The sequence below is a fragment of the Toxotes jaculatrix genome, chromosome 8 (genome assembly GCF_017976425.1).
Source record: "Toxotes jaculatrix isolate fToxJac2 chromosome 8, fToxJac2.pri, whole genome shotgun sequence".
NCBI lineage: Eukaryota > Metazoa > Chordata > Actinopteri > Toxotidae > Toxotes > Toxotes jaculatrix.
Genome location: NC_054401.1, coordinates 22,953,830 through 22,973,121, shown reverse-complemented (window position 1 = coordinate 22,973,121; position 19,292 = coordinate 22,953,830). Strand labels below are relative to the sequence as shown.

The 19,292-nt window shown below is 41.2% G+C and overlaps 2 protein-coding genes across 2 annotated transcripts; both read right to left on the bottom strand.

Moving 5' to 3' along the window:
- Positions 1-745: 745 nt before the first annotated feature.
- Positions 746-11,374, bottom strand: LOC121186185 (lysosomal-associated transmembrane protein 4B-like). Its single transcript, XM_041044856.1, has 7 exons — positions 11,279-11,374; positions 10,111-10,222; positions 8,156-8,229; positions 7,680-7,802; positions 7,378-7,476; positions 5,848-5,943; positions 746-1,816 (listed from the first exon to the last, which is right to left on the bottom strand). The coding sequence occupies exons 1-7, from the start codon at positions 11,372-11,374 to the stop codon at positions 1,736-1,738; spliced, it is 681 nt and encodes a 226-aa protein (XP_040900790.1). The 3' UTR covers positions 746-1,735.
- Positions 11,375-12,194: 820 nt separating this feature from the next.
- Positions 12,195-18,598, bottom strand: LOC121186455 (protein LYRIC-like). Its single transcript, XM_041045201.1, has 13 exons — positions 17,944-18,598; positions 17,589-17,711; positions 16,779-16,860; positions 16,187-16,360; positions 15,756-15,806; positions 15,431-15,571; positions 15,106-15,180; positions 14,923-14,991; positions 14,675-14,796; positions 14,198-14,314; positions 13,959-14,066; positions 13,623-13,749; positions 12,195-13,184 (listed from the first exon to the last, which is right to left on the bottom strand). The coding sequence occupies exons 1-13, from the start codon at positions 18,277-18,279 to the stop codon at positions 13,120-13,122; spliced, it is 1,590 nt and encodes a 529-aa protein (XP_040901135.1). The 5' UTR covers positions 18,280-18,598; the 3' UTR covers positions 12,195-13,119.
- Between the last annotated feature and the right edge of the window lie 694 nt (positions 18,599-19,292).

The window sequence follows — 19,292 nt, the reverse complement described above, 5'->3', positions numbered from 1 at the left end:
CTTGTGTTAGATTTTGTCTATTTGTATGTATAACAATCATTAAATTGTGAGCATAAAGCGGGGGTATCTGAGGGTTAACATGTCTGAAGTCTCGACACTTTAATTTATATGGTATATAATTTACATTGTCCTGCAGTCTAATAAGTCATAGCCACTGTGAAAGAGGTGTATTGTAGTTTTACAAGTGATGCTTGGATGAACTCTCCATATCCCCAGTCAAGGAGCCATGAAGCAGCCAGTTATGGAAAGACCTAGCAGGTAGTCATCTCAGTTTGGTGGTACCTGCTTGCCACACAATGAAGACATTTATACACCTCTTACAAATAGTTTCCAGGGGCAGGGTACAGGACAGGGTCAGTGTCAACAGCAGAAAGAACCAGAAACATTTTCCTTTGAAATAACTTGTTGATAAAGAGTTGTGTGAAGTATAATTCAAATAATAATACTGAAATTGGGTTCAATTTGATCCCTGAAACACAATTTTACTTTTGATTTCATACACAAGCTTCACCTTCAAAATAAAGACACAAACATCTGTTAGTGAAATTAGATTTTAATAGACAAATGTCACATCTTTCTTTTTCATTCAGCAGCTGTCCTCACGTTTGACTTTTGTGTCCTTGCAGGACATTTTGTGTCCAGGGAGCAGCTTGCCAATAGAACTGCATCTGGTGGAACAGACTCATGTTTACACAGACCAGAAGCTCCTGTTGGCTTAATTGAAAAAACACAACCAGGGTCCATATTTACTGAGCTGCTAAACGTAGAGAGGCCTGATCTGGAGCCACTGCAGCAGGTTTCCTCGAGCAACTCATTCCGATACCGATTCCAGATCAGTGCTACCTCTGTGCTGTCAAAATAGATAAATAGCAGCTCAAGACATTTCCTGTCACTCGGTAGAAACACACAGTTACATTTAAAAGTTAGGAGGGTCAACCAGCACAACCCAACACTCCTGACTGTTATAACAGAGGACAACTATGTTGAATAAAACAGCAAAGGAAGGTGATATGTCCGATATACAGCAGGCTGCTCTAAGATCATGCCAGAATACAGGCTGATGTATTTCTTTGGGAAAACTTTCAGTCAAGGTGACACCTCACACACAGGTCTATAAAGTGCAGTAAAACATCAGAGAGAAAGTTAGGAATGAAGGCAATTCAACCCTGATCACAAGCAGAGACGAGACAAACAGGAAACATATGATGACTCTTCACTCTTTAAAGTGGGCAATAATATCATCATTTTTGCATTTGTGCATAAGTTAAATATGAATATCAAAGTCAGGACTCACAAAACACTATCACAGACACACACACAGAGCATAAATAGAATTAATAAAAATATATGTAGTCTATCATCTATCAAACTTTCTAGAGCTTTCATATGTTACTTCACCCAGATTCAAATGCATAAAAATGCACATCATTTCTGGAATAACACAACCAGAGACATAAAGGATACATGGAGGAGTTACAGGAAGAATAGGATTTCACCAATAAATAACAGGAAGGGATGAGAGGTCACGGTGGTGATTGTGGTGTGTGCATGTGAATATGTATGACATGATTTTGTGCATGTCAGTGCATGCGTGCTTGTACTGTAATGCGTGTGTAGCTCCAATATATCCATGAATAGCATATACTGTACACTGGAGAGGCAGTGTGGTGCATACATTTTGCTGGGGTTTCATTAACGACAGAGTCCAGTCGGCAGCAGCATCCCGGGAATGTTTTCATGCCGTCGCAGTGGTGTAGGGTGGAGGAGCCTGCTTGGGAGGGACAGCGACACTGTCGTCATATGGAGGTAGAAGCACCTGAAGATAAAGAGGAAAGAAGAGGAAAAACAGCTTTTGGTTAGTATGAGCTGCTCCAAGCTTTGCAGACGTGCAGGTTTGATTCAATATCGAATGCATCCAAATCACAGTGAAATACTGTGATGGCTCTGTCAGTGTCTGAGCCTGTTTTTGTTTAAATCACGTAATATTAAACCAACTTTGGTGCAATTCCAAACAGAAGAATTAAATTGTAAAAACAGGATTTTGGATTAAATGAAACTTTTGTAAAGCCAGAGAAAACAAATAGCACAAAACCCCTTATGATTTTCTAATAGGCTAAACTGCAGGATTTCAACCAAATACGATTATGTTACATGCACTGTAACACATTCATGTACAACTGAACTATGTACTTTACAACTTTATTTGTATGCCACATTTTATACAAAGCAATAATAAACTGACATTTTGATATGATGATGGTGCTATATGAAAAGTCAGGGGATCACCAAAGTTATTACAATACATCCTGAGGTGGATATGAATTTGTGTACCAGGAGGAAAGGTCAGAGGCTCATTAGTCAGTAGAATTCATCATCTGGGGAAAATGAACATCTGTACAAAATTTAATGGCAGTCCATCAGTATCAACTAACTGATGTTACCATCGCCAGAGCCACACTGGCAAACTGATTTATAATATTAATTTAAGAGAAATAGATGTAGAGACAAGTCAGCTGGATCCAGGTCTGCACAACATGGCAGCTAAAAGCACCATCACTATATGTGGGCTTAATGCTAGAAATAATGACGAGGCTAGTGCTGACTGACAAGAGCTGGCAAAAACAGGCCATTATGATCAATGGGCAGAGGTGTATTTTGGGTCCTTGGCCATTTAGTGGCTCTCTGTGGGTGTGTTGTCTGCAGGTATAATAAACTGTTTCAAAACAAAAAGGAAATACAGTACATGGAATGTATGAGAATGTGGGTTATGAAGAATATATAGGACACTGTGCCATGTGAAACAACAAAACAGGTGCTGGCATCCAGATTTAGTTTTAAAGCTGCACACAGATCGTCTAACTTAGAGAGGGCAGATTTACTCATTCATCTTCTATTATTCATCCCTCACACTGACAGTAAAAGTAGGGTAAGTGGTGACTGCTGCTAAATTTGGCTAATGGCTGTCCATGTGCACTACAAGTAAGTCAGTTTCTGTTGGACAGATGTTTGTGCTTCATGTCTTGTTCTTTGACAGATGACAGATCCAGAACTGAGGAAACAAGATATTGACAACATACTTCTCAGATCTCATGTCAGCCCTGTCTTCAATAAATGATGTTTCTATACAACTAAACAGCAACAGCAAATACGTTTAGTAGAAAATGTAATTGCTGGCTGGCTTATGTTCAAAGGGACTGTATTTTTTTGAATGAATGTAGCGCTACGTTTAGTTACAGCAGTGGAGTCGCCAGGAGGTGGATGCTGTGGATGGGGGGCGTACAAAACCAAAGACTGTCCAGAGTCCTCTCTATTTAGGCAACAAAAGCACTTTTGTTAAGGTTGGGGAAAAATGGTCTGGTTTCACACAGAAAAGGTTCACAATGACTTCAGACATGTTTGTTTACATTTAACAAAAACCACACTCTTTCCTTAACCTTAACCAAGTGCTCTGAGTTCTTAGACATAATCATAAAGAAGTTTCATAATGCTGTAATCACTGCAAGTGGATATGACACTGCACGATTAGATATTCTAGCAGAAGTTGTCTGTGAACATTTACTATTTATGTGTTCAGTATCAACATATCTGCAAATCTACCAAGTGCTTGAATTAACAACATATCCTCATTACACTCACAGAGAACGTAACATGGTTGCAGTTAAATTTCCTACAAAATGTATTTGCTGTTGCAGTTTAGTTGCATAGAAACGTAACAGCTAGAACACAGGGTTGCTAATGTTCTCCTGTAGGTTTACACTCCCTGTGGAAATGGCCATTCAGCAATTTCTTCTATTTCAATTATTAACTTATATTTTGATCTTTAAATATTAAATAAAGTTTAAGTGTGAGTGACCTTTCTGTATGTCCAGGAATTTGGCACACATGGAGTACATTAGTGGACTTATGACTTAACCACTGTATAACTAATATACAGTCATGCAAGCTGTTATGCAAAAGCCACAAACCTCCCCGTGATCTGTGGGGAGCTCTAATTGAATATGCCTGGCTCTAACTGAAAAAGCATACCTACAGAGGTGAGGCAGATGTTAGGAAACAAAGGGACAGACTCTTGTTTTTCTGGCACTTTTCACTAATGATGTCAGTAAGTTGGAGGGCGGCCTCCCGTTTTCCTCTTTACAGCTCAGGTGTTTTACACATCAGGAGCCTGTGGACATTTCTGTTTCTTATAACCCCAAAACATCACATAAAGCCACACAGTGTATAAAGCTGTCGAGTGTAGTCGATTGTTTCAAATTGTGTGGAATGTTACACTCAGAGGAGTCTTAAGCTGCCGACCGAGGAGAGCAGATTTCTCAAAATACCTGTGAAACCTAAAGTACCACAAGGTCAGATGTCCGTCTTACTGGAGCCAGCAGCTTACAGTTCACAGCTTAACCGTTCAGCATTTCATGATAGTCATAACAAGTCATTAGTGTTTTTACAGCCTCATTTTTCTTCTCCCTTCTGTCAAAGTATAAGTAGTTATAATAGACGTGTGGGCAGCAGAGTAGCAGAGGGCCGAGGGCCAGACCCGGGCAACAGGACACCGACAGGAGACCCCAGTACAGTACAGTACAGAGCCCACTATACTACTGCTGTGTTTCACCCACCATCATAATGGCTTTGCCAGCATGAAGCCTCATCTTTCCGTCCAAGTCTGTTCATTCATCCGTGCTACTGTAGCCTGTATAAAACCACCTGCTACGACAGCCTGACGTTATACTTCCTTCCCCCCTTCAGCATGATGACTTTACAGCTGCCAGACTGGAAACCTACGCACATAATGAAAGACTTGCAGTCTGGATTGAAAAAAGGAAATCATTTTTCCACAGGAGTTGTTTTGTTGCCTTTAGAAGGGAAAGAAGTAGCAAACCAAGATCAGACATTGTTTTATGTTGGGTCTCTCGATGACAAGATAGCCATAAAGAATTTATCTAGGTTTAATGGACTGTGTATGGTAATTATAAGTGTAAAACACTTTAAACATTAGTGATTTTTTTCAAGTATTTCAATTATATCTGCAGACTTGTAGAAATGTGAATCTGTTGTGAAAATATTTCTCTTACAGTCAATGCTGACAGAAGTATTTGTGCAACTGTCCACTGCATGTGAGGAGTGCACATGTTTTAACACTGAGCTGAGAGCAAACAGATTGTTGAGCTTTTCACACAGACATCAGTAACAGCTCACTGGAAAAGTCTGATAAACATTCTCACAGGTGGTCCAACACAGAAATAATGAGAAGAAATGTACTTTTTTTCTACAGGGTTTGTTTAACTGTAGTGCAACTTCCCAGTAAGCTGAACAACTAAATGGAGCATAGACTCGGCACAGTGTCAGTACTGTTTAAAGGACAAGTCTTTGTGATATTCTGTACTTTCTTACTGTCAACAAAATCCCATGAAAATACCAAAACCAACAATCTTTGACTCTACTAACAAGTGCTGCCCGTGTAACTGAAGCCTGATGTGTCTTATTGTAATGTACCATAGAACTCCATTATTATCCAAAATCTATTAAAAATCACCAGTGAGTCACTGTGGCACTGAACGATATGTTCCTTCATCATCACGAATGTGGACATTGAAGTTTATTTGACTCAGTCTCACCTGCTTCTGTAAATTCTCAGTAATGCAACAAATGTGTATTAATCCACCACTCAAAATAGTCCCAGACAAATGCGTCATTTACTCCTGTTTGAATAAAGTTTGCAAAAAACGACGTAATTAACGGAGCCTATAGGCACTGAATTAATATATTTATGACAATTATGTGACATCACCAGCTTTAAGTCGTCATGGTAATATGGGTCTTATGGTACAGTAAAGATCATCAGGGGCGACTTACCGTGGTGTCATTGGTCGTAACATAGAGCAGGATTTCAGAAGCACCCCGGCTGCTCACATATCTGTAGCAGTTCCACACACATGCTATGAGGTAAGCCTGATATCAGACAGAGGAGAAACAAACACTGATTACAATCTACACAGATTATTAATGACAGACACAGTTTATGTTATTTAGTGGATTAATGAGCTAATATCAGTATACCTCTTTCAGTATGCTTCACCTAACACATGGCAGGTATTCACAGTATATGAACTATGAACCTGACAACATTAAGCTTTTAAGCACAGTATTGTAGTTTCAAGAAAACCATGTTTTCCATTTTTTATGGAAGTGATTGTACCAATGTGTTCCAAAATATAACGAGGGCATCATGTCCTTTGGGAAGTAAAGGTGCAAGTGTTGAATCTCTGCAATGTATTTTTTTGCACACAGACAGACACAGATGTCGCCATGATAACACACACATCATGTGCCACATAAGAGGCTGTCCTATCCCAACAGTGCCTGTATGTTACTCACAGAAACTTTCACAAACAAACTCACATCATATTTAAATTGCAATTCATTCTGCCAGTTTTCAGGGTCTGTCTGTAGGTTACACACCACTTCAGTGCTGCAAAAAAACAAGTTTGTGTTGTTCTGTCATTCAGCAATAATCTGGCTCTCAACAGGAAGCTTGCTACTGAAACTCCCCAGCCAAACACAACACCATCTGCTACATTCATCCAGTCGCACGAACCAAAGCCAGGCTGAGCTCTCTAACTTCTATAATAACCCAATTAAGAGGCTGTTTTAAAGCTCTGACAGCTCAGATACTTTCAGGAATCCTCAAAGATGCATTTGCAACAACAGAGATGACTAAATTTACCTCCCAGTCCAACGGAACTGATACTGACAGTCTGATAATGATGTTCATTGTGCAAAACGAATCAATCCCTCCGTCCAAATCACTGCTGAGCTGAACACAGGTTCTGAATGTTCTACATACAAATTTGAAACTTCACTTATTTATGACAGTAGAAAACATATTGTTGCCAAGCATGCTGGCAGTTTGTCATTATAGAATACAGGATCTTGTTGAACAGAACCATCATTACTGTTACTTGTAATGTGTTATTAGTGCTTTTCCTACAATAGTAAGTAAAAAATGTCTGCTGTTAAAAAGGCCTATTGGACACATCTGCTGTGAGATGCATGGCTCTCACCAAAAAACCTCCCAAGATAATTAAAAGGACATCTCATAAAAATAAACAAAATAAAAATATTCATGTCCTATACTGTACTTGGGGTCTCCATTCCTCAGGATGGGTGAAAGCAAACCTATTTCCACCCCTCTAAAATCATCATAAAATCACATCTGGACAGAAGGTTACATAAAAAAGCACCAGCTTGTGTCAAAAGGTTACATAATACATCTTTACTTTAATTAGAAAATGTGTTATGCTGCAAATATGGCAAGCCTTCAAAGAGCAATGAGTGCTGCTCGACCTATGGAGCAATATGTAAATTAAGGTGAGAAAACATTACCTTGAAGCTGAGAATACAGCCAATGAAGAGCAGCACCATGAGGACCAGGCAGACATTACTGAGAGCAGCAATCTCCTCTTTGTAGGGGAAGTTATCAGGCTGCACAGGAGGCAGAAAAACAACACTCAGTAAGCAGCAGGGAGGTCATTTAAGAAGCACCACTCGTTGGACAGCAGAGGCAGATGTGCAGCCATACAACGATACCAATATGTAAAACCTTTGTGAACCACAAAGCAGTCAATAGGCTGCTGTTAGAAGTCACTGACTTCACGCTTAAGAGAAAGACGCGTGATGTTTCTTACCAGTTGCTGCAGGTAGTCCTGGATGGTGTTTGGGTAAACCACAATGCTGACAGCAACCAGGGTGTTGAGAGCAAAGTCAAATATTTGGTAGCAGAAAAATGGGATGATCCAAGCAGCACGCAGCTGAAACAGAGATGGTGTTTAGGATTTTTGATTTTTAGGATAAGCTAATATATTTATCTGAGAGCAGAGAATCATGCTGAGCTTTTGAACCAACACTGTAGACAGAAATCAATTCTCAATGTGGGTCACAAGGAGATTACGGTGTGTTTAAAGTGATGAAACAGGAGGGATGGTACGTGGACTTTTTATGATTTCAAAGATTCAAAGATAGATGTAGTGGAAGTGTATATGGCAGGGGACTAGGAACATTAATAATTCTTTTCTCTCATTTCCACTCTTGCCGTCCAACTATATAAGTTTAGTTCTGATGTGCAGCATTGCGAACAGAAAGATCAAATAAATCATGAGTTTACCTTGTATGCACCATATGTGGCCATCCCACATATAAGAATCATCAGCAGAGAGATCGCTGAGGCAATGCACATGTCTGGAGCAGCAAGAAAAGTAAAGTTAGAAAAACACATTATTTATTAATGTTACTCTGGTTGAGGTACGCTCAATTCCAAATCAAATTTCAGAAAATGTTTACAACGTCATGTCATGCCTCATCTGTCCAACCAGACAAGGAATTAACCTCTACTCTGTGATTTGCTGACCTTGTATCAACTCACCATAACAGAACTAATCATTGAGTTACATAAGAATGGCACCAGGCAAAATCAAAAATCCACGTGGCAGTACTGGGAAAAATAGTGAATTCAATGGAGGAACTGTTATCTGTTGTCTGACTGGTTAAACTGCCATACACAGTGTATTCTATTATAAACTTACAATGGATATTTTGCAGCACTGAATCACAGTATGAATCACATTTGCTCATAAAAGGATTTGAAAGTGTACAGAGAGGCAAATTTAATGCTTCTTTTCCCAGAGTCTAATTTAGCAGAATGCCATGAGGGCAGACAGAATCAGACCTTTGGAAAATCACACACCAATTATTCAAACAAACACAAATGTCACCAGGAGAGGAAAGAGCTGCGAGCCTCAAAAGTCAATTTAAAGCTGAGATAGTTTTAAACCTGAGACAAGCTATGAACACAACATTTACATATCATCACCTTTTAAGTTACTATAGCAAACCTGAGAGCAAAATTTACACATCCAGCAGATACGCAGCAACATTATCATTCATTTGGAGTCAAACTGTTGGTTTACAAAAGGTTGTTTTTTTGTCCCCTCAGTGTTTTACATCAATAGCAGAGCATTATAATGAAGTAGAAACAGCAGATCACTGTTCAGTGCCTGGTGAGCTTATTTTTTCATCCCCTCTATCTCACAGCTCAGTATCCTGATTTGAAGAGTTGATGCCCTGACTGGCTGCAGTGCAGGCTTTAATGCTGCTCTGAATGTTTTGAGCCAATGCACCAAAAGAATAATAACCAGTGCCTTTGTCAACAGAAGCCCAGCATCACAGACGCACTGAGTTACTTGACAGGAAAAATACCTGCAGTAAAAGGCCTAGAATCATTTTTAGTTGCCTATCAGATTCATTTTTCAACAAAATTAGCAGCACATTTCCAACCCATAGGGAGTGACAGAAGTTTAAAAAAAAAAAAAACACAGCAACTGTTAGTTCAGTTTGTTTGTCATATCTGAGCATTGAAAGTGCTGGAATAACTGGACCTTACAGTGTCCTTCATTTCAACAAGAAGCCATTTTTTTATTCCAAATGTGTGTGTGTGTTCCTAATGTTAGGGTGGCAGCAGCTGGCCCAGCCTGCAGTAATGGATCATCGGACGCCCTAATCCCCTGGAACTGGGACAATACAGTCATTCCCAATCAGAGGTTACCAGCAGCATACGCTGTGGCCCAACTCCAGTCGGACTGTTCCAGCGTACACCTGGTCTGTTAAGAAGGCTTTTCAAACGCTCTGCACAGATGGACATTAGGCTTGCATGTCTGTGGCTTTGGGTGTTTGATTTAAAAAGAAGTGCTGACTGTCGTCTAGACAAATGTGTGAGGTCCCTCTAACAGCACAATAAATCATTCTATTAGTCAGCTGACAAATCTATTGAGCCCACCACACCACAAGCAGAGATGAAGTCATCTGTCACAGTCAGGTTTAAGAGACTTAGTGTCAGGTACAACAGAAACAATAGAGGCCAGTGGGGTTTTCCTACAGCATGCAAACAAGATGTTAACCTGACTACATATAATTCTAATTATATTGTAATTCAAATGGAATCAGAAAATGTTTTACAATACTAAAATCAGAACAATTCCCATGTTCTCTCCAAACTGGTTTATAGCTCTGTGAGACTACATATGGGACATTTACTGTAAAGCACCAGGCTTCTGGGCTACTTACTGGCATCATCCATGACATCCAGGTCATTAGCCAACTCAGCGCTGGTCAGGTGGTACTGCTCAGGATCACTGAGCGCTGTGAGCAGGATGAGTAACACCACGGCATTGATGAGCTTAGGGACAAAGGACATATGGGCAGATAAAGGTGATAATATGGACAGACAGACAGACAGAGTGGCAACATAGGCAGGAGATAGTGGAACAGGTGAATGAAAAGGGGCAGATGCTGAACGTACTCTGGCATGTTAAGCTCTCTAAATCTGTCACCTTGCATTTAATGGGTTCATCTTAATAAGTTGCAGAGTCGAATAGGATCTAAATACTCTTTATGGAAGTTTCTTGACTCTTGAATTTTCTTCCTATAAGCAGCAACTGTAGAAACTTAAAAAGGACAAACTAAAGCTTATCCCTAGAAATAGTGTATCTATATCACATTAAGTCTGGTATGTCTTATTGTAATGTAAAGTAAAAGTACAGACACATACATAAGCCTTTGTTTTGGTCTGACTGGTGCAGCTCATTATGCAGATGACTCATACTCATCCCCACTGATCAGCAATGGAAAATTCTTTGCGGTCAATTGGCAGAGTGACACAAAACCTGCTACCTGAAGAGGCCCACAGCTAATTTATTCATAGGGAGCAGAGAGAGGATTTTTCCATGTGGTGGTGTTTGGTTTAGTTAACCCTCTCCTGTCCCCACAGTCCATACATATCCCACATTGACATTTAATAGCACATAAAAGACGGTACATATATTTTCATGTTTCCATTTGATACAAAAATGTAAGAAAACTCACATTATGAGTTATTTCTTAAATGAAAGGTTCCCAGTTTTACTAAAATAATTTACTTTTTTTTTTAAATCGAGGGGAGGAAAACCCCACCTAAAACTCAGAATGTCCATATTTATTCACAGAACCCTCCTATTCAGACAAGTACATCTTAAAGTGTAACAAACTGAGAGCCTGAAAGCCACAATGTGGTCTTTTTAAAATAAATTAATTTAGTCCTTTTCTGAAAGTAAGAACATGGGCATTAATGGAATAAAAAATCCAGCCTGATCATCAAATCTGGCACACATGCTGATGAGCCCATGTTTTCCCTGGTGGAGGCGTTTCTGGATATCTACACGGATCCAGTGAGTGGCAAACTATAGGCGGTGCTCACCATGTACCAGACCCCCAGGATGATGGTTCCTGTGCGGACATGGCAGCACAGACAGCAGCTTGTGGAGTACCAGCGGTCCCACGGGGAGATCATCATCTTGTCTGCTTTATCACAACAGCGCGGGCATCGAGGATCAGCGACGGTGTGTGTGTGAAGAAAGAGAGCCCGCTCTCCAGGGAACCGTCCGCTGGACGTGGGTCTCCACTGAGGACTGACAAACAGGATCCGGCTGCCTCTGACCTCAGCGTTACTTATCACTGTGAGCAGATTAGCGGGGAGGACAGCGTCAAAGTCCAAACCAGCGGCAGGTGAACGTGTAACTTCCGGTTTCAAAATAAAACACTAAGGGCAAAGATCGCCTTTCATTTTCTCAGTAATTAACTTAAATGCAGTTTATTAGTTGGCAGAAAATCTAAAGAGTAGTAGCCAGGATAAAATTATGAACCTGAGATAATCTAACGTGTATTGTGTGTATCAGTACTTCGGTTGTTCTCCAGTTTCAACCCTTCGCTTACTATGATTGGCTGACACTATACTCTTATTTTGAAGACCAATACTTCCTGCTTCCGGCCTCATTGCCTTTAACTCTGCCCAACCTGACGCATTTAGTCGCCCTGCTGATAATACACACCGGAGCGTGTGACAGACTGGACAGGATCAAATCCGATGATGTAACCCGTCATTTCCAGAAAGTTATTGAGCAGAGGCTTAAATTAAACACTTTAATCCAGAAATTACAGGTCGCGTCTTTGCACAGCATTGTAGCATTTTTCTCCCTCTGAGGAAAAACTGAACTACTTCTCCGGGATTTTGCGTGACAGCACAGATGATCCTACACAGATTGTCATCCTGTTTAACTAATCATTACACAGTGGTGGGCTGCTGACCCAAAAACTGTAATACAGAGAAGTCCAACTATAGAAAAACTGGCCTTTATTTAGTCTTTTTACATATGGCTTAAGCTTTTCTTTTATTACAAACAGGTTTTACAAAAGGTTCTGAAGACTTCCAAATCAACCACAGGTGGAAAACGATGAAGAGGTTGATGACACCGCAATGGTACCTCTACGATCAGAGGCTCCCCACACGGCTCCAGCCACAGGCAGTAAAAACAGCAAGGAAACACCGCAGTACGACGTCAGACAAGGGACAAATCAGATGGACTGAGTCGATGAAATGTTGTAGTCACACATTATGATGCTAAAAATACAGAGCAGACACGGTTCCCTTTTCTGCGCCTAATGATGCTCATGTCTCGTTTATGTCACAAATGTTTACACTCTACTGAGCCATGGCGTGAAGCAAACACCTGATCTCTCATCTCTTTTCACCCATCGGTGCTCACTGTACCATCATGGCTCACAAAAGTCAGAGCAAAATAAAAGACTGCAAAGCAAAGGTCGGTTCAACATTACGGCCCAGCGCTGTGTGACCTGATGCATGCTGACCGTTTCCATTCTCTGCACCGGAAAGTCCAGTCGTTAGCCACCACATCATCAGTTTTCTACATATGATCAGTATTTTCTACATGTCTATTTACTACAATACAGCTCCTTCAATCAGTTACTTGATTCAGTAGAATTAGAGGACAGAATCAGTATCAAATGCATACGTAAAAATCATTAACACCGCATCATATTAGATTGCACTGCATCTAGGTTCAGTTTTCAATGAGCCACCGACTGACACTCGACGTGTATAAAAGTTGTTTTCATTTTCCAGACAGGTTTGAAGGTAAGTTCATCATGAAGACCTCAATTCAAAGTTCTTGTCACAAAAGGTGTTGCATAAACAGGATATGAAGTCTTTTGCATACAGAGATCTGCAGACTGGACTCGATCTCATGTCTCTCTCCTTGCCTTCTTCTTCTTTGCTGGTTTGGGCGCTTGGCTCTCCTCAGGTTTTTCTGTGGAAACACCAAAAAAAAAGGAAGATTAGTCACACAACTCTAAAACATGTGAGCTGCTGTTTTCATGCCCACTCAGCAAGCTGTTTCACATCAGGAGGGTCACACCTCCCTTTGGCTAACTGCTAAAAACGGCTGACTGGCATGAAAAAGAAAACTGTGGGAGAATCAGTATAAACCCTGCAAGGCAGCAAGTGCCTGTGACATCTCATCTGATTCCTCTCAGATGAGAAAATGAAGGTTTACACTGTAATTTTACCTGCTAGATGCCGACATATATCACCTATGTTGGCCTGGAGTTTTAACAAACAGAAAATAATCCCAATTTAGACTGCAATTACAATTTTAGCCAGAAAAGTAACCATTAGTTTAACCAAATGGTTCAGTGCTGTGGTCAGGAAGCTTCTGGTTTTCTGACTGACAGTGTAATGGGCTTACTTTGTTGACTTGGAGCAGGAAGGCTGTTCTGCTTGGCAGTGGGCTCTCCATCAGTGGACTTCTGTGGCACTTGTGTGACGGGGGGTTTTGGGGATATGTTGTCCTTCACTGGTCGCTCCACTCTCGCCTAGCAAAACACAGTTTTGATAAATGCAGCAAAGAGAAGCTGGATCAAAGCAGTTAAAAAAGAGAAAAGAAATCAGCTGCTCAATTAATTCTGTGATTAACCTAGACCGTTTAATGTTTAATGTGACGGAGCAGGAAGAGTTCTGTGGTTCATATAAGGAAAAGCATTTTAGGCTACGTGCCCTTGCATCAGATATTAGCTCCACTGACCTCAACAGCTGCTGTTTTGACAGGCTGGATGGCAGCGACATTCTCCTGAACAGGTGGCTGCTTCTTCACTGACGCTGCAGGTGCTGCCTCCTTCTCTGGCTCCTCGCCCTTCACAGGACACAAGCTGAGTTTACATCTAACCCTCTCATGACTCCAAGAAAAAGTTTAGAAATGTCAAAGACAAGAGAACAAGAGAACAGAAAAGTGTGTGCGCGTGTTTTTTCCTCACTAGCAGTTACCTGGCCAGTTGCTCCTCCCTCCTCAGCAGATTTCTTCTTCTTCTTTTTCTTCTTTTTCGTTTTTGCAGCTCCATCAGAAGCAGTCTCTCCCTTGTCCTTTTCATCCTCATCATTCTCCTGAGAAGCACAATTGTAGAAAATATGACTCAGAAAGAAAACTCACATTTTTAGAAACAGCAACAAAACAGAGCAGTGAACATATAATAGTATTCAAAGTCTGAACAGTTCAGATCTACGGAGACTCAGCCACAAATGAGATCAAAGGACATTCAGTTATGTATGTATATATTCGCTCTGTTGAGTCACTACTATGAGCAGCAGAGCGACAGTCAAGAAAGAACCGGGACAGCTGCCCTGTGGCCTGAGCCCAGAGGACTCATCAGCTACTGGTGTGTTATTTTTAAAACTTCCAGGTAACTCCCATAATGCTTAGTTTTTCCTGGGCGTATTTACAGAGGCTCTGATCAGAAGATTAACCTTGGCAGGCTCAGGCAGTGGCTGCTCCTGAGCAGGAGGGGGCTCGGGAGTGGGTTCTTCATAGTTACCCCAGGCTTCAGAGGGGGCGTTCCAGTCAGAGCTGGGGTCGACTGAACCACCATCTGAGGGAAAAAAAATATATATATATATATATATATATATATATATATATCACCAGAAAATAGTTAGAAGTGTAAAGGAGCATCATAATTATGAAGCTACATAAAAATGTAGTTATATATCCTTACTGAGCCCAGACCACTCATCGTCCACTCTGGGCTGACTGAGCCAGGGCAGGTCGCTCACAGGGTGGGGCTCTACAACAGACAAAAGACAGTGACTCAATCTGCCAGGCACATGTGATGCTTGGAGAACTATGCCATCTAGTGGCCACAGCTATTTATCACATTTTCAGTTTACTGTATACTTACCAGCAGTACCAACTCCCAGTCCAGTGAAAGACATATTTGCTGTGGGCACAGCCCTGTCAATCACAGTCCATGACTCTGAAACAGTGACGAGGAAACAGAATTTAATGTGGATCAGTAACACCTGCCCAATACCCGATTCATTTACTGAGGTTAATATTGGCATCAAGATATTAATCAGTGAATCCCCACATCTGCCCCTGCAGCTGACTGAGAGGCTATCAGGCACTAACTGCTTCATAAAATGCCATAAAGTTTGAAAATATTACACTAACACATGTAGTATCAACCACCTAGAGCTCAAGTAGTAGAAATAACACATTTTTACCATCGATCTCTGCTCTCCACAGTGATACGGGTTCTCTACTGGTCGTCCAGGGGCCTGTCTTCGGAGCAACGCTGTGAGCAGAAACCTTGACTGCCATGTCAGTCACACCAGCAGTCACTGCTGCCACCTCTCTGCTGTTAACTAAAACCAGGAGAGAAGCACTTGACACTCAGCCAGAATAAACACAGATCAGGTTGGCAACACTTCTAATAGCAGAGTAACCGGTGAAGCAAGTGAACTTTTGATTTACTATTACACAAAGATAAGATATCAGTACTTGAGGTGTCTTTTAGTGCTTGGTGAGACATTTTCTGCAGATCATTACCTTGAGATACCACAGCCTCCACCTTCTCTGCCTTCACTTTTGTGGATTCTCCTGAGAACAAAGGATGAAAAGGTCAACATATGCCAAGAACACCATCCACACAAGGCTGTTTTTCAAGAGAGCACACAAACACACACTTGTGCTGTAACATATCAAGGAAAACTCACTGGAGACTCAATTCAATTCCCTTATTGGCTGTTTTCATAGTCTGTCCTGTCAACAAGAGACTACATAAATGCAACAACAGCCTATACAGATCTCTCTCTAGATGCCAAATTAGGCTGTTTATCCAAGAGGGAGCAGAGATTCTGTGTTTGTGTGCAGGTAAGAAAACACAAGGAAATCGCACATTCCTTCCCACTTCTGAATTTTAAAACTGCCCAAAAGAAGTAAATCACAACCTAAATGAAAATATACACAATTAAACCCACCTTTTTTCTTCTTCTGGCTTGCAGGTGCAGGGGGTGCAGAGGCCTTAGGCGGCTCTGGGGGATTGTTCACTGGTGTGTCCCCTCCACCAGGACTGGCTGAGCCATCACTAGAACTTTTGTCCTTCTTGCGTTGTTCACGCCTCTCCTTGTTGCTTACCTTGGTTTCCCACGTGCCTGAAAAGAAACATTGTAAGTGCAGTGTGGAATTAGTTGCAAAATGCTTCATGGGGTCACTGTGGGATTAGTGAGGGAATATGGTATGGATTAGACAGGATGAAGAAATAGATGCAGAGACTGTTGAAATACACACCAAATATATTTTGAAGAAAAGGAGCTTCAAATTGGTCCTATACTACCAACCTGAGACTGGTAGAGTAAATTATTATAAATTATAATAAATTATTATAATTATAATTAGTTATTATAATTATTAATAAATATTTAACCAAGGCTACATTCAAACTAATTACAAAATTATTGCTAAGTTTGTTGTCGTTCCCTTAAATGGTGTCTTAATGATAAACAAAAATGAATCAAAACCTCCTCAGTAGCAACTTTGACCATAACAAGTTAATGATTCATAATATTTCACCTTCTTCTGGTTCTTTGCCCTCTGCAGTCACTGTCTTGGTCTCTTTCACAGCCTGTTTGGCCTTCTTCTTGGACTTCTTTCCCTGGAAAAGGATAAACAGTGGGCATAAAGTAGAAGTGAAGAGCTAATGTATCTGACTAAAAGCACTTGAGATCATGAAACTGGGCTTAATTAAATAGGGGAAAGGCTACAGTGGAGATACTATGCAACACATATGACTTCACCTCCAAGAACAGCAGCTGGGTAAGCGAACCCATGCTCCCTGAACCATGGACAGTCAATCAAATCAGCATGCTCCACAGCCACAGCTATTTATAAGTGAAACTACACCCAAGACCCCCTAAATCTGTCACATGTCCCTTTTGTAAGCATATTTTCAATCTCTCAATCTCTGTGTCTGCACAATTACATATTCTGATTTCAGCATCTTTAGGGCCACAGTTTGTGTTATTTTGTGGTATCCAGAGGGGGAGCATCAGATGAAAGACTGCACCTTGTGCTGCTCAAAGCCAAGAGCCATGGTCCAGGATTTTGCTGTATCTGCAAGTTAAAAACTGTAACCTAACACTGGCAGCTGGTCTGGTAACAGCACTGCAGGGTGACGGTGAAAAAAACGTGCTGTTTTCTCAACTGCGTTTGAGAAAGGAGGAGGACAAATGTAATGATACGACTTAGAAGCAAAAACAACCATTTACAAACATAACCAGGAAACATCAATCACTATGGACACATAACGATGTTTGTCCAGATAGATAACACCACCATATTGTGGAGAATGTGTTGCCATGTGTCTTAGGTACAGAAAATTACCTCTGCAACCTTTTCAGCCTTGGCTTCTGGTGGTGGCGGCGGCTGGTGATGTGGCACTATCTCTTCCGAGACTACAGCCTCTTCCTGTGGTTCAGCAACAGCTCTCCCATTTGGTTGGGATTTCTGCAAAGAACATGTGAAGATAAAATGTAGAGGGCCATTTCGATTTCCAGTTATGTTACAGTCAATATATTTAAAGCCATCAAAGGCTAGCATAGCCAGGCTGGATACTAGCCTGGGGTAAAAGTATGCAAGCTAGCTCCAGCTGTCAATAAGATGTTAGCATGACAGCTAGCCTCGCTAACGGTATGGATATCAAGCTATGAAAGGGTGTAGACTGGTTTAGTTTACGTGCCTTTTCTGCTTTCTTCTTCTTTTTCTTCGGTTCCTCGGTTTTGACAGGTTTACTGACACCGCGCTTTATTTCAATGCCGTCGTCCACAGAGCTTACGGCGGGTCGTTTCTTGAAAAGAGACCGGCAGACTGAGGCCCATAGAGCGACCATCAGCACCAGCCCGGTACATGCCGCTAAGAAGATCACCCATGGCGGAATAAGCTCAGGCTTCAGTCCCAAATCCACGCCGAGCTCGGACCGCAGCAGATCCAGGCCTTTGGACAACAGTTCATTCAAACGATCTGTAACCAGCTTGACCTGCCGAGAGGCCGCGTCCTGCCACTGCTCCATTTGCATTGCTTTTGAAACAACAGACAGATTAGTCACGCTTTGCTTGCCGCTATTAGCTGCGCTAGCCTGGTGTGCTAGCTAAAAATAACGGAACGATTTCGACATGATGGAAAACCATAAATTCATCCCCTCCTCCACCAGCAACATCGGCCTTGTCAGACACCTAGCTACCTAAACACAGCGAAGACTGCGGTAACAAACTAAGTTAGCGAGCTAGTCAGCAAACTAGCTGATATCATCGTACGAGTATAAGCCACAGTTAGCTGACCACCACAATGCATCTACGGTGACCGCGAGTACAGCAGGTTCACCTCATATGGCTCCGTTTTAACTGGAGGAGAGACGCTGCCTTCACTGTCGTTTGTAAACCAGAAATCCGAGATTGTGAGTCGCGACTGCGCACTGTAGCAGTCTGTGAGATCCAAAAGCCAGTTTAAACAGTGTTCTGTTTCGTAGATATTGCTATTTAGAAGGCAACGATGTATTTTCAGTGCCAGATTGAGGAGGAGGACTATTCTCAGGACACAGCAGTGTTTTTAATTATTTATTTGCCAATAACTGTTGCTGCACATTTGCTTTCAGTTAATGTGAAGGAGCCTTTAGCCCCCAAAGATTATTGTCAATAATAAATGACACATTCCGATGTTTTTTTTTTAATAGGCTAATCTGATTTGCGCAGCTTTCTTAGCCGAGTGCACTAAATTCCTTTTTTTCAACCAAATGTTTTAAGGCAACAAAAACGGGCCGTGACAGCTCCAAAGGATGGGGCGGGGCAACGATTTCTCTCATGCTGATTGGCCAAATCCCTCTGTTTAAAACTTTTCCAGTCCTGCTAAAGAAAGACTAAGATAGTTTTCGGGTGCATTTTGTCAAATTCTTTGTCAAATAGTATTACATTTACTCCACACATTTTCCATACAATCATTATTTTGTTAAACTCTGTGAGACACTTCTTAAAAGTTTTATTTATATAATGCAAATGCACACATTTCTACAAAATGGCATAAACACAGTTATTA